We start from the raw sequence: 13,094 nt of genomic DNA, 5'->3' as shown, positions 1-13,094 counted from the left end.
GGGTGTATTTCTTACATATTGGAACATCGTCCCTGTTCAGCCTACCTAATGACAAATCACCTCAAGCTGTGTTCGGTATAGAGGACATCCGTGTCGACTGAAAGGTGGAAAACGAAACATCACATTTCTTGCGATGAAAATAAAGTGGTGGCTCTGTATTTTATGGAGAGTATTTTCACTTAGTATTGCAATATCTACATCGGGTATTTATGGGTCTCCATCTGTTTCACGTCCAGTTGGCAGGAGAAAAGTCCTCAAACTGGGCACATCACAAGGCGTTGGTGACTTATCCACAGCAAACAGAAAATCAAGCCCGAGGATACTCTCTCACAGTATCTCATTCAGAACACCCCAACTCACACCAGCGCCTGTAAGGATATATTCCTCTCCACCACCACAGATCCAGCGCCCTACGCTTCTCGATAGGCCTGTACCAAAGTCTCAACGTGATTTTGCTACGCTCCCGGACGTTTCGGTTACGTGTTCCAGTGGTGACTTCGTGGTCCGGGTCAAACGGGATTTTTATGGTTTTGAGGCCGACACAGAGGAGTTGACGCTGGGGAGCACCTGCAAGAGTAACGGTGTTCTCATGCCTTATGGTGACTTGCTCTTCTCTTATCCATTGATGGAGTGTGATGGCAAACGGCAGGTAAGATTGTTGAAGGTGATTAAACTGATAGTTTTGTTGGAGTTAACGTTCTTGTTTGTATGAAATTATAACATTTGAATCTCATCACTGACAGATGCCACCGGGTTATCTCATCTATACATATGTGCTCCATTACACGCCTCTGACCTGGTTCCCACGCAGAGCGCATCGCTTTAACGTGCAGGTCGAGTGTCGGTTTCAAAGGTTAGTCGCCTCATAATTTAATGATGCGGCTATATCCACAATATCACTATAACCCGATAAACCATATCCTTCTGCACAGGTATCATCATGTTAATCAGCTGGTGGTGCGCCCTACGTGGGAAACACACACCGGGCTTAAAAAACTAAAGGGGCGCGTTAACTTCCGAATCCAGCTGATGGACGGTGAGGATAATGTTGTGGTTGGTTATGAGTGGTTCAAGATTGAATTTATTTTTATAATTACTTTTAATGCAAACCAGTTGTGACATGTTTTTACATATTCAGCAATATGTCTTTTGTTTCATGTCTTTTAGATGCATGGGCCATGCCAGCCAAGTCCCAGGTGTACATGCTGGGACAGACCATTAATTTCCAGGTTTCTGCACTTAATCTATCCCATGGAGGAAAGCTTTTCATCAACCACTGCTATGCCACAACATCTAAAGACCGCAAGACATCCCTCAAGTTCACTGTCATTGACAACTTTGGGTATGTACGCATGGAGAACAGAGATTCCTTTGGGTTGCACCTGATAAGGACTTGGTTAGGAGGAATATAAACCTACACATTACGCTGACCTGAGTGTAAACTCATTGTTCTCTGATCCACAGCTGCATGCTGGAGAGCCAGAAGAACCCTGGTGGCTCTCAGTTTGTCTCCCCCAGGACTGATGACACCCTCCGGTTCTTCCTCAGTGCCTTCCAGTTCACCTCTGACCCAGACACACCGGTGAGTATGGGAGACTTGTACCCTATCACTGAATCTCAATCACTCTGGACTTTTCTGTTGCATGTATGCATATTAACAGGGCTGTTTATTGTAAATAAGCAAACTAATTGCGGCCTTTGAGCAATAAAATAATTGACATTAATTTTTCAATTTCCTTTATCAGAGTTCATCTTTTCATCTCCTCTAGGTCTTCCTTCACTGTAAACTGCATGTGACATCAGAGGAAACTGGCCCCATACACAAGTCTTGCACCTACCAAGAGAACAGGTATGCTGGTAGGAGTAAGATGTTGCACTGTGGGAAATGTAGTCTGCTCTTGAACTTACTTCCTCCTTGCACTCAAGACCATTACACCCCTAACACTTGCCTTTTTGTACTGACTTTGCTGATGGCTGCTTTGAGAAGTTTTACTTACTATGTCTAAGATGTGGTTGTCGTTGTACTAAGCAATCTTAAGTTGAATACCATAACTGCAAATCACTCTGGATCAGAGCGTTTGCTAAATTACAAATATAAGTAGTCTCTTTGATTCCCCTTCTGTAGGTGGAAAGCTGTTATGGGAGAGGATTCCATCTGTGACTGCTGTGACTCCAAATGTGTGACACCGAAACCCAGAAGATCCATGGTGAAGGGTAAGTGACTCAACGTTACCCATAATCACTGGTTTGGGTATACAGCACTGACATCTCCCTTGTGCTCAAATAGGCCATGGTGATGAGGCCTCCAGTAGTGATGACACTTCTAACCTGTTGATTTCTATATCCTGTAGGGTTTGCCAGCAGCGGGCCTCTACTGCTCTTAGATCAGCCATCCGCACCAAAGGGTGGTTTCCCACCAGTCAGTCCCTCACTAGTTGAAGACACTGTCTGGTTTGAGACCAAAATGGATGAGTTTGACAACCCAGATCTACTGGAAACCATTGATGTGGAGAAGTATTGTGATAAGGAAGAGGGTTATACTCGTTCCAAGGAGGATGAATCAGTGCCATTGGAGGGTGAGGAGTCAGTGGTTCAGACTGTGTTTAGAAAGGGGGAGATATTTGAGGGCACACAGGGGTCAGGTGTGAGGGATTCGGAGTTGATAAGGGGAGAGGGGTCAGGGTTTAGAGCTGAGGGGACAGGGTTGCGACTAGAGTTTCCATGGGAGAGGGCAGAGTTGAGAGAGAGGAATCCATGGGAAAGTAAGGGATCAGTGTTGACCGAGGAGGGCGCCATTGAAAGGCAATGGATGCATCCACAGGAGGAGTCCTCCCTGGGATCAGAGATGGGGGGAATGTCTGTATCACAGGAAGAGGTGGTTTCACAGTCCATGGAGGAATGGGGATTTGGGGTGGGTGAGGCGCAACCACTTGTGATTCCTGAGGATGAGGGGAGGGAAGGAAGAGTGGAGTCTGGGGAAACCGATGAGGATGACAAGACGTTTCCACTCTTCTCTGAGACTGGTGAGGAGATCATTAGTGATTATGACGGGCTGGTAGAGTCCGGGATTGACGGTGGGAAAGACTTGCCCGGGGTTTGGCATTTCAAGTGGTGATGGGGTCAGTGACTGAGACCATACAGTGGTTCATTCTAATCTTAACCATAGACTTCTACTATGGTACACCACTGACACAGTTGAAATAAATAGTCAATGCAACTCTTAATTTCTTAATCACCAGATGGAATGGGAAGTCTTTCTACAAGATTTGTTTTACTTTGACTTAAACATTTGAGGAAGTAAACTTTTCAGCCAAAATTACAAATCCTTTCCTTGTCTTTATCTCAAAGCAGGAAATGCACATAACGGTAGGTGAAGGATACTGATAAGGTAATGACATCAGTAGGCCCACTGTTTTCCCAGTCAGACATTACATTAATAAATTTGCCCTACAATGTTTGTACATACTACATGATTTTTCTGAGCATGCTAACTAGGGTCATTGTAAAATGTGAACATGGGATAACAAACCAACCACTGCTATTCAAGCAGTATCCACAATATCTCCGCTAAGTGTGTCATAAGTGCTATAAAGGAAGTTAATGTTTGTTTCCCTGTCACACTGACTGAGAAGCTTTGGTTGAAAATGTTCCAGATCACACCCACTGCATTGCCTCACCTTGATTGAGCTAATAAACTGACTGGTACAGAAAGCTATGGGTGATATTTTTTACATTTCATTAACCTGACATGGAGACTGTATTACTCACTTTCAGACTATTACTGTATTCTCAGTATATCATGACCTATCTAGTGTAAATCTATTCATCCACTAAGGCAGATAATTTATGAGTTTAACATGATTTTGATACTTTATATTTGTGATAACTTTTTTGTGACTTAGCATGATCTCAATGCCACTGTTACGGCTCTACCAGCAGTTCCAGTACAACCACCATTACAATCCTCATTATAGTCAGTGAAACTTGGTATTTTTCATTGTTTCAACAGAATCCATTGCATCATTGTCTCTGATAAATAAACAAAACAAAAATATTGGCACATGTCGGTATCTCAGAACTTAAGTACAACCCAAATGTACATGGTAAACTATAAAGTAATATGGCAGTAACTTCTTGGGGAAAGTACTCTGGGCAGCATTGCCAACAGTCTCAAATCAGACTCATTCATCTATATATAAATTCTTAAATTTATTTTTTCCACTGGCCCACATGGTTTTTCTCAGTGCTGATATTAATAGTACAAACAGCAGTACAAATGTCACTATAGGAATAAGAATTGTCCATCTTTTTCTGTTGTCTTCAGAAATTCTGCTTTTTTCCAGTGACCTCTCGTTTCCTGGGAAGAAAATGTTTGAACATTGCGATTATACTCTACGTCTAAACAACTGAACTCTATATTTCTCTCTGTCTCTCAACATTTGTGCAGTAGAGAGGCAATGTCAAGGGTTTTTCAAATCCAGGATATTGTCTATTTACCTCTGAAGTGTGATCGCTCTTCTGATCTCCTGTCTCAGGTCCTTGTTCTTCAGGACGAAAGTGAAGGTCTTGTTGACAGGTCAGGTTCAAAATGGCCAGAAAACAAAAAACTTTCTTCTGAAAGTCGTCAGTCTATTCAAATAAACTCAGCAACAAAAAAAAGAAACGTCCTTTTTCAAGACCCTGTCAAAGACAATTCGTAAAAATCCAAATTACTTCACAGATCTTCATTGTAAAGGGTTTAAACACGGTTTCCCATGCTTGTTCAATGAACCATAAACAATTAATGAACATGCACCTGTGGAACGGTCGTTAAGACACTAACAGCTTGCAGACAGTTGGCAATTATGGTCACAGTTATGAAATCTTAGGACACTAAAGAGGCCTTTCTACTGACTCTGAAAGACACAAAAAGAAACATGCCCAGGGTCCCTGCTCATCTGTGTGAACTTGCCTTAGGCATACTGCAAGGAGGCATGAGGACTGCAGATGTGGCCTGGGCAATAAATTACTATGTCTGTATTGTGAGACGCCTAAGACAGCGCTACAGGTAGACAGGACAGACAGCTGATCATCCTCGCAGTGGCAGACCACGTGTAACAACACCTACACAGGATCGGGACACCCGAACATCACACTTGCGGGACAGGTACAGGATGGCAACAACAACTACCCGAGCTACACCAGGAACGTACAATCCCTCCATCAGTGCTCAGACCGTCAGCAATAGGCTGAGAGAGGCTGGACTGAGGGCTTGTAGGCCTGTTGTAAGGCAGGTCCTCACCAGACATCACCGGCAACAGCGTCGCCTATGGGCACAAACCCACCATCGCTGGACCAGACAGGACTGGCAAAAAGTGCTCTTCACTGACGAGTCGCGGTTTTGTCTCAACAGGGGTGATGGTCGGATTCACATTTATTGTCGAAGGAAGGAGCGTTGCACCAAGGCTTGTACTCTGGAACAAGATCGATTTGGAGGTGGAGGGTCCGTCATGGTCTGGGGCGGTGTGTCACAGCATCATCGTACTGAGCTTGTCATTGCAGGTAATCTCAACGCTGTGCGTTACAGGGAACATCCTACTCCCTCATGTGGTACCCTTCCTGCAGGCTCATCCTGACATGACCCTCCAGCATGACAATGCCACCAGTCATACTGCTCGTTCTGTGCGTGATTTCCTGCAAGACATGAATGTCAGTGTTCTGCCATGCCCAGCGAGGAGCCCGGATCTCAATCACATTTAGCATGTCTGGGACCTGTTGGATCGGAGGGTGAGGGCTAGGGCCATTCCCCCCAGAAATGCCCGGGAACTTGCTTTGATGGAAGAGTGGGGTAACATCTCACAGCAAGAACTGAAGAACTGGGAAATCTGGTGCAGTCCATGAGGAAGAGGTGCACTGCAGTACTTAATGCAGCTGGTGGCCACACCAGATACTGACTGTTACTGTTACGTCTCAGTTGTTGAATCTTATGTTCATACAAATATTTACACATCTTAGGTTTGCTGAAAATAAACGCAGTTGATAGTGAGAGGACGTTTTTCTTTCTTCCTGAGTTTAGTACCCGTAAAACACCAGTCTCAACAGTGAAGAGACAACTCCGGGATGCTGGCCTTCTAGGCAAAGTTCCTCTGTCCAGTGTCTGTGTTCTTTTGCCCATCTTAATCTTTTCTTTTTATTGGCCAGTCTGAGATATGGCTTTTTCTTTGCAACTCTGCCTAGAAGGCCAGCATCCCAGAGTCGCCTCTTCACTGTTGATGTTGAGACTGGTGTTTGCTAAAGTTAAGATATTGTTGTCACCGGCAAACTTCAGTAATAAGGATGTCTTCTGAGTGCCAGATACTGTGCCCACACAGCAGGTGTAATTTCCTGCATCTTCTAGGGTGATACTGTATGTTTCATCCTGAGAGAGGTTATTCCCCTTTTCTTTCTTAGAAAGGTACAGGCTTGTTCTGTTGGTCTTGGCTGTGGTAGAAACGGTGGACAATCTCATCATCTATCTTCCAGTCAGTCAGGGAAGCTGCAGTCCAGGACTACATCTCCACCATGGATGGCAAGCTTGGACAGACTGGGAACAGAGATTTGAAACCAGTGGAGCCTGCTGAGGGGAGGACGGCTCATAATGGCTGGAAACCATGTGTTTGATACCATTCCACTAATTCCACTCCAGGCATTACCACAAGCTCGTCCTCCCCAATTAAGATGCCACCAACCTCCTGCATTAAACGTATCTACAGACACAGTAACACGAACAGTTTTACTAACCACACTGGATAGTGGTAAATTCAGCACACACTTAATGTTTGAGAAAGACTGTGGGTTTTAACTGGTAAACAACGTATTATTTATTACCTAAACAGTAATATGGTAAATCATTGGCACTACTGATGTGTTAACTCATAACAAAATAACATAATACTGTATATCTCAAATTCAACTACAGCGACAGGGACACAGACAGTCTTACATCAATGTAGTTAGTCCCCATTGATAGTAAAACCAGGAGTACCATAGAAGTGAGTCTTACCAGAGAAGGAAGTCTTAAATCAGTGGTTCCCAAACTGGTTTGCAGGATGATATTTTTCGTGCATTTTTACAATGTCATTATTATATAGTATTATTTAAAAAAATGTCTCTAGAACCCATACTCAAATCTACATTCAGTAATGTTTTGAGGGTTTTATTAATACCTTTTCTATACTTATTCTATGGTCTGGGTATGTTTTTTCACCACTCAACCATTTATGCTGGGTCACGACTCAACAGACACTTAAATTGGTGGGTCACGAAGCAAAACATTTGTGAACCACTGTCTTAAATAACTGGAGAGAAACAAAAAATCCTTTGAGTGATTCATGATGTCCAGGTCATGACAGAGTTGACTTTATTCAACCAGTAATGCTACACAATAAAATAAGTCCTTCAGTGAATCAGAAGCAGTCCAGGCACTGGTATTTTACAGTTTATGCTGAGGAATGAATGACCTACTGATACTCCATGCACTTACTGTAACTCTTTGTCACTGACTCCGCCTAGCCCGGGCTTCCCTCTCGATGAGGTGAAAGCCTGTGACAGAAGCTAGAGTCCGCCAAATGACACACAACGTCAGTGACACAAGGACGTTGCCAAATAAACTTTGAAGTTATTCTAGTATCTTCTATGACCTGCTTATTCATTTGTCATTGTAAATCAAGATCCACCCCAATTCATATCAAGGCATTTAGTTTTAAGCCCCAACAGAGATCCATCCACTCACATAAATTCAATCCCTTATTCTCCATGGATTCTCTCAGACATGCCATCTAATAAGAGTTTATATAGCAGCTCAGCAACAATAATACAATAAACATCTGGTTTAAAAATAAACCTCGACAAAGGTAAACAGATTATTTTGTTACCCCTGTCAAGGTTTGACACATTACCCAGGAGACAGACAAAACAAACATTCAAACATAAACAATATATTATGTCAAATCTAAATAATAACAATATTAAAATATGCATTACATATACAGTCAATCTATTCAATAATTTGTCTAAATTATGACTGTCAAAAGATGCGTCTAAGATGGACACTGGAAAACCAGACGTGTGTGAATGTGAAGTTTCAACATCCTGATAAGACGGAAAAGGTACAAACCTGGGGGAAACCCGAGAGCAGGAAGTGTGTGTGTGTCTCACATAAATGGATCTAACTGACTGATAAAATATTGACAGAACTTTTCTCAAAATGTTTCAGAAACAGGGTAGAAATAATGATATGGCTGAATTCATTCATTGTGAATAAATCAATTTATTCGGTTATATTGAAATAAGTGAAACTATACTTAATAATTTTTCATAATCTTTTATCATTGAAATCACTTTGAATAATATTTAGTACTTCCAAAGCAGATTTCAATTCAGTTGAGGAATATCCCAATTTCTGGACAATTTAGCAACATAAATGCAATGTATAATATAGCTCCTATCTGGTTGAAAGGAAGTGTATCTAAATCTGAGGGACAAGTAATTAAAAACAAGACAAATACCTATTTGTCCAAATACTCCTAGTGAAAGACTGAGATTTGATTTACACAAAGGGTGAGCTTCCAGTACAAATCTATGAACATTCATATCAACAACAGAGAAACAAAACATGAACATGTAAATTCAGCATGAATATGATTCTCATCCTCAGAACAAATGACATCATCCAGTTCTGATGACATCATTTTAGTTGCTAGGGAGATAAGAAAATATGATGACATCAGATGACTTCATAAAATATTGACATATATTGAAACGTAGAACAAAAGAAAAAAACATACATTTTTTTTCTCCCAAAATGCAATGGAAGATGTTTACAGGAAAAAGATATTAGGTAAATAATGTTTAATGCAAAAACATGAAGGATGAAATGGGAATTTAACACAATTTAATAGTGCATGTATCTTATAATGATATGAATATATAAAAATACAATATTCTGGTATATAATCCAGACAAGTGGATTATAAAATTTCTCATTGTTTTGTGTACCAAACGGCAGTAGCTGTAACATTCCATAGTTGACACTAGAGGGCAACCTAGACTTGTACCTAGACCAGAATGCTGTCCATGGCTGTCTATTGTTAATCAGACCAGTAAGAAGTCCTTCTGGCAAAGAAAAATACTCTAAAATAGAAAAAATAGTATTAGAGAAATTAAAGACCAACACCATTTTCATATAAACTCAAATGATTGTTTTTGTTGTTGTTGACAGGGCAACATTTAGCTATGTCCTGTTGCCTTGCCTTCAGAAGGCTCTGTAGTTCTCATCCACTCACCCCTTGATCCATCTCTCTCCCGCTTGCATATTGTGATTGACATATGGTGTTTGACACATTGGGTCTTCTCAATTTACAGGTAAAAGTCAGTCTGTCTTTGTGAATGATTAGTCCTTGCCAAGTGGCAGTGTTGCTCATGTGGATGATGATGGTGGTGACACTTCAACACTAACTGCTGTCCCGTTTGGAGCCTCTGGAGCACCTTTGACAGGAGAGAAAGATAAGTCAGATCAGATCAACATGAATGGATAATAGCTGTAACAAAGGAGGCAAGTATGGTTGTGTCAGAATCACAGATCCCTTACCCTCAGTGTTGTCTGCTGGCTGTGCTTCCTGTCCCGCAGTTTGCACATGCTCAGTCTCCACACTGGGGTCTGCATCTGTGACCTTAAGCCTGGGTTTCCTTGCCACAGGTGGCGGAACCTTGACTGCCACCTCCTTCTGTGTTTCTATGGACTTGGATGGATTGGACATAGATGAAAGCTCTGCCACCAGCTTCTTTGTGAGATTGGCCTGGGCCTCAGGGGTTAAGAGGGTTTCTATGACAACCTTCTTTGTGCTCTTGGCGAAGATGAAACTGGCGGTAGATGAGGGGAACTTGAGACCTGTTGGGGAAGTTGGGGAGTGCAGGCTGAGATGAGAGGGAGGCCCCTCTTTACTTCTGGCCTCTGTCCTCAAGCGAATGGCCTCCTGCATTCTCATGGTGACTGAGGCAGAAGGAGACTTACTTGTAGGAGAGGTGACAGTAGAGGACTTTGAGGGTAAATTAACTATGCTGGGCTGGAAATTGGCTGTGGTTGTGGTTGGGACTGAGGTTAGGGCTGCCTCTGGGACAGTGGCTGGGGTTAGGGCTGCCTCTGGGACAGTGGCTGAGGTTAGGGCTGCCTCTGGGACAGTGGCTGAGGTTAGGGCTGCCTCTGGGACAGTGGCTGGGGTTAGGGCTGCCTCCGGGACAGTGGCTGAGGTTAGGGCTGCCTCTGGGACAGTGGCTGTGGGAAGTTGTGAGACAACAGTAGTAGGTGGGGATGTGACAGTGGGAGGGGGAGCTGTCATGATCAGAGACCTTCGAATAGGCTTCTGTGGAGCCTCCCCGTTACTGGGTTGTTTGGCCCTCAAAGTGACCTCTGTATGGTTCTGTCCCTGACTCTGGTCCTTTTTCAGACCCTGGTCACCATTATTGACAGACCTCAGCTTGACCATCTGCAGAAGGGAGGGGGTGACCACAGGAGTGGGGTTCTCCTCTGGGGGAGTGGGAGAGCTCTTGCTGAGGGACATCTTCTCTTGGTTCTGGCACTCTGTGATCCCTGGACTGGGCTGCGGTATTCCCTGGGGTACAGATGAAACTTCCTGAGGTGCAGGTCGGGCAGGGTTTGGAGCACCCACTGTCCCCTCTGAAACAGGGGGCACAGGTTCTGTCATAATAACCCCCTCCTCACAACAACTGGGTGGTGGGGGAAGGGGGAGGTCAAGCTCATCGCCAAGGGTGGCCAAGTCCATGGGAGGTGGGGGAGGAGGCCAGAAGGATTCCCCAGTGGGGTAGACTAGTGGGAGCTCTGGAGTGGGTGAAGAATCTGAGGGGACCCCAAGTATGGTCACTGGCGGGGTCTGTTTGGAAGGGGGAAGGGGAGGATAGTGTGCTGGGGGAGGAGAAGGAGATGGCGAGACGCGTGCTAGAGCAGGGCTAAGCATGGCCAACGTGTCCATTTTAAGTTGAGATTCAGTCCTTTTCTCTGTAGCAGGAGTCTGTATTTCTATATTTACTTTTCCTAGGCCCCTTCCTGGAGCTACTGAGGCGTTCACTGACTTTTCATTTACCAACCGACTTGCCTGGACCTTCTCTAGTTTACCTATCATCTGACTTACCTTGACCTTCTCTGGTTCAACCACCAACTGACTTCCTTGTACCCTCTCTTGTTCAACTTTCTGTGCCACTTCACTATTCCTTTTCATACCTTCAGAAGGCTCTATTTGAGTCGGTCCTTTATCTCCCACTTCTATAACCACTGGACTCAACCCATCTTTTTCCTGGACCTTTGGACTCTCCTGACCGTTTTCTGACACAGATGTTAGTGCTGCTGGATTACTGGTCTGCTCTTTAGACAGAGGCTCAGTGACCCTATCTAGCACACCTCCTGCCTCCTGCTCTGGTGCAGACTCAGAAGCCTCTCTTGATGTGGAAGGAGACTGCCTCTGCTGTCGTCGATCCTTTGGGTTCTTTCGCACCACCGTATCCGTGTTGTTGGGGGCCGGGGGACCTAGCAGCAGTTCAAAAGTGCGCTTGTTGTGTGCCCATACCTCCGGGGGAGGAGGAGAGGGGGCACACACTTTGGGTGGGGGAGGGATGTTGAACAGCTCTCTGAGTGCCATGACTGAAGGTGAGGAAGTTACAGTGTCGACTGGAGGGGATGGACGAGGCGTCTTGCTGCTGTCAGAGGCCTGTGGCTGAATAACAGGTGATGGGGATGGTGCCTTGGGGAAAATGCTTGCTAGTTTGGCCAGGATGCCCCTCTTGTTTCCTGGGGATGAGTTATGGGTCTGTTTGGAGGGGAGGGTGGGCATGCCACCCGGGCTGGGATAGCAGCTGGAGGGGGAAACAGTCTTCTTCAGGATGTTTTCCTGGGGGGTCTGTTTCTGGGGAGAGAAGCCTGTGGAGCCTGGCTGCTCATTCCTCTCCTCTTCCCTGACTGCTTGCTGTCGGGTGTTAAAGGAGTTGGTGGTCACAGAGCCCGAGGACTCATCCAGAGAGCTGGTGTCTGCTGTGTATCCAGGGCTACTTTTGTTGCTGGAGGGCATGGGAGAAGAGCCGGTCTCCCCAGCACTGACAGCCTTAGCCTCCCCACCACGGACTGGGCTGCTTTGGGCAGGGGCAGCCACCCTGGTGTCAGTCAGGTCTCGTGAGCGCCGCTTCATCTTGTCCTTGTGTAAGGAGTAGGAGCGGCTGGGTGGGGCCGGTGCCCTCTTGGACTTCATCACAGATAGGCTTCGGATGAAGGGCCCCTCCTGTTTGCCATCATCCCCTCTGGCTTTCCCCTTGCCTTTGATGGTTGAGGTCCTGGAGGCCTTACTGACAGAGGAGTGGATACTCTCTCTGTCCAGGGCCATCTCCCTGGATGAGCCCTCCCCACCCCCCCCCTGTCTGGTGGTGCTGTTGGAGGAGACAGTGGAGGAGTCAGACACCAGGGTCTCAGAGGACTCAGAGTGGCTCCATCCAGAGCTGTCAGAGAAGTGTGGTGGGTTGTATCGGGAGGCGGAGGACATGGCGGAGGCGCGGGAGGAGCCTCTGGAGGAGGCAGGGCTGGCCAGCAGCAGTCTGCTCTTACTGACGGTACGGACACTGCTCCGGCTGCGGTTATGGCTAATCTCCACCACGTCGATGGAGGGTGGCAGCACGGCATTGGGGATGATCTTAGACATGTAGGTGGCCTGGGGGGACATGGACATGACGGGGCTGGGGGGATGGTGCGGCAGGCCGGACACCGTGGTCATCCAGGGGACGGCCAGGGAATTGGGCCTCTTCAGGCCGCACAGCTGGGGGCCCATGCGCTGGAGGAGAGCCAGGTCATCTGTGTGACCGGCCCGGGAGGGGAACTTCTGAACCTGGTCCTCACTAACGGGCTGCAGGCCTTCTACAGACTGGAGATATATCCTCACACCCTCCTGGGAATCAGCTAGGTGAGGCCCATCAATGGTGTGGATGTCCAGGCTCTCACCGTTATGGAGCCCGTCCTCGTCTATAACCCGACGAGCTGCCCATGATGCTCTATCCAGCCCTTTAGTGAGGAACAACAGGAC

General features: G+C 45.7%; 2 protein-coding genes across 4 annotated transcripts in view; one reads left to right on the top strand and one right to left on the bottom strand.

Moving 5' to 3' along the window:
- The first annotated feature begins 60 nt into the window (after nt 1-60).
- LOC115146658 (uncharacterized) lies at nt 61-3,787 on the top strand. 2 transcript variants are annotated; one of them, XM_029688722.2, is made up of 8 exons: nt 61-649; nt 744-853; nt 933-1,036; nt 1,168-1,342; nt 1,465-1,582; nt 1,770-1,849; nt 2,126-2,214; nt 2,352-3,785. In XM_029688722.2, the coding sequence occupies exons 1-8, from the start codon at nt 134-136 to the stop codon at nt 3,113-3,115; spliced, it is 1,956 nt and encodes a 651-aa protein (XP_029544582.1). In that variant the 5' UTR covers nt 61-133; the 3' UTR covers nt 3,116-3,785. The 2 variants fall into 2 exon arrangements, with proteins under 2 accessions (XP_029544582.1, XP_029544583.1); XM_029688723.2 differs by lacking the exon at nt 744-853 and having other exon boundaries at nt 544-649; nt 2,352-3,787.
- Nucleotides 3,788-7,336: 3,549 nt separating this feature from the next.
- LOC115146285 (NHS-like protein 3) overlaps nt 7,337-13,094 on the bottom strand; it is a 43,374-nt gene continuing 37,616 nt past the window's right edge. For both annotated transcript variants that reach the window (XM_029688276.2, XM_029688278.2), the window contains exons 7-8: nt 9,608-13,072; nt 7,337-9,504 (exon numbers count right to left, since the gene is read on the bottom strand). In XM_029688276.2, coding sequence (XP_029544136.1) covers nt 9,437-9,504; nt 9,608-13,072 — 3,533 coding nt within the window. In that variant the 3' untranslated portion in view covers nt 7,337-9,436. The remainder of the gene's footprint in view (nt 9,505-9,607; nt 13,073-13,094) is intronic.

The sequence above is a fragment of the Oncorhynchus nerka genome, linkage group LG18, assembly GCF_034236695.1.
Source record: "Oncorhynchus nerka isolate Pitt River linkage group LG18, Oner_Uvic_2.0, whole genome shotgun sequence".
Lineage (NCBI taxonomy): Eukaryota > Metazoa > Chordata > Actinopteri > Salmoniformes > Salmonidae > Oncorhynchus > Oncorhynchus nerka.
The sequence above is the reverse complement of the archived record's forward strand: the minus strand, read 5'-3'. Positions and strand labels throughout refer to the sequence as shown.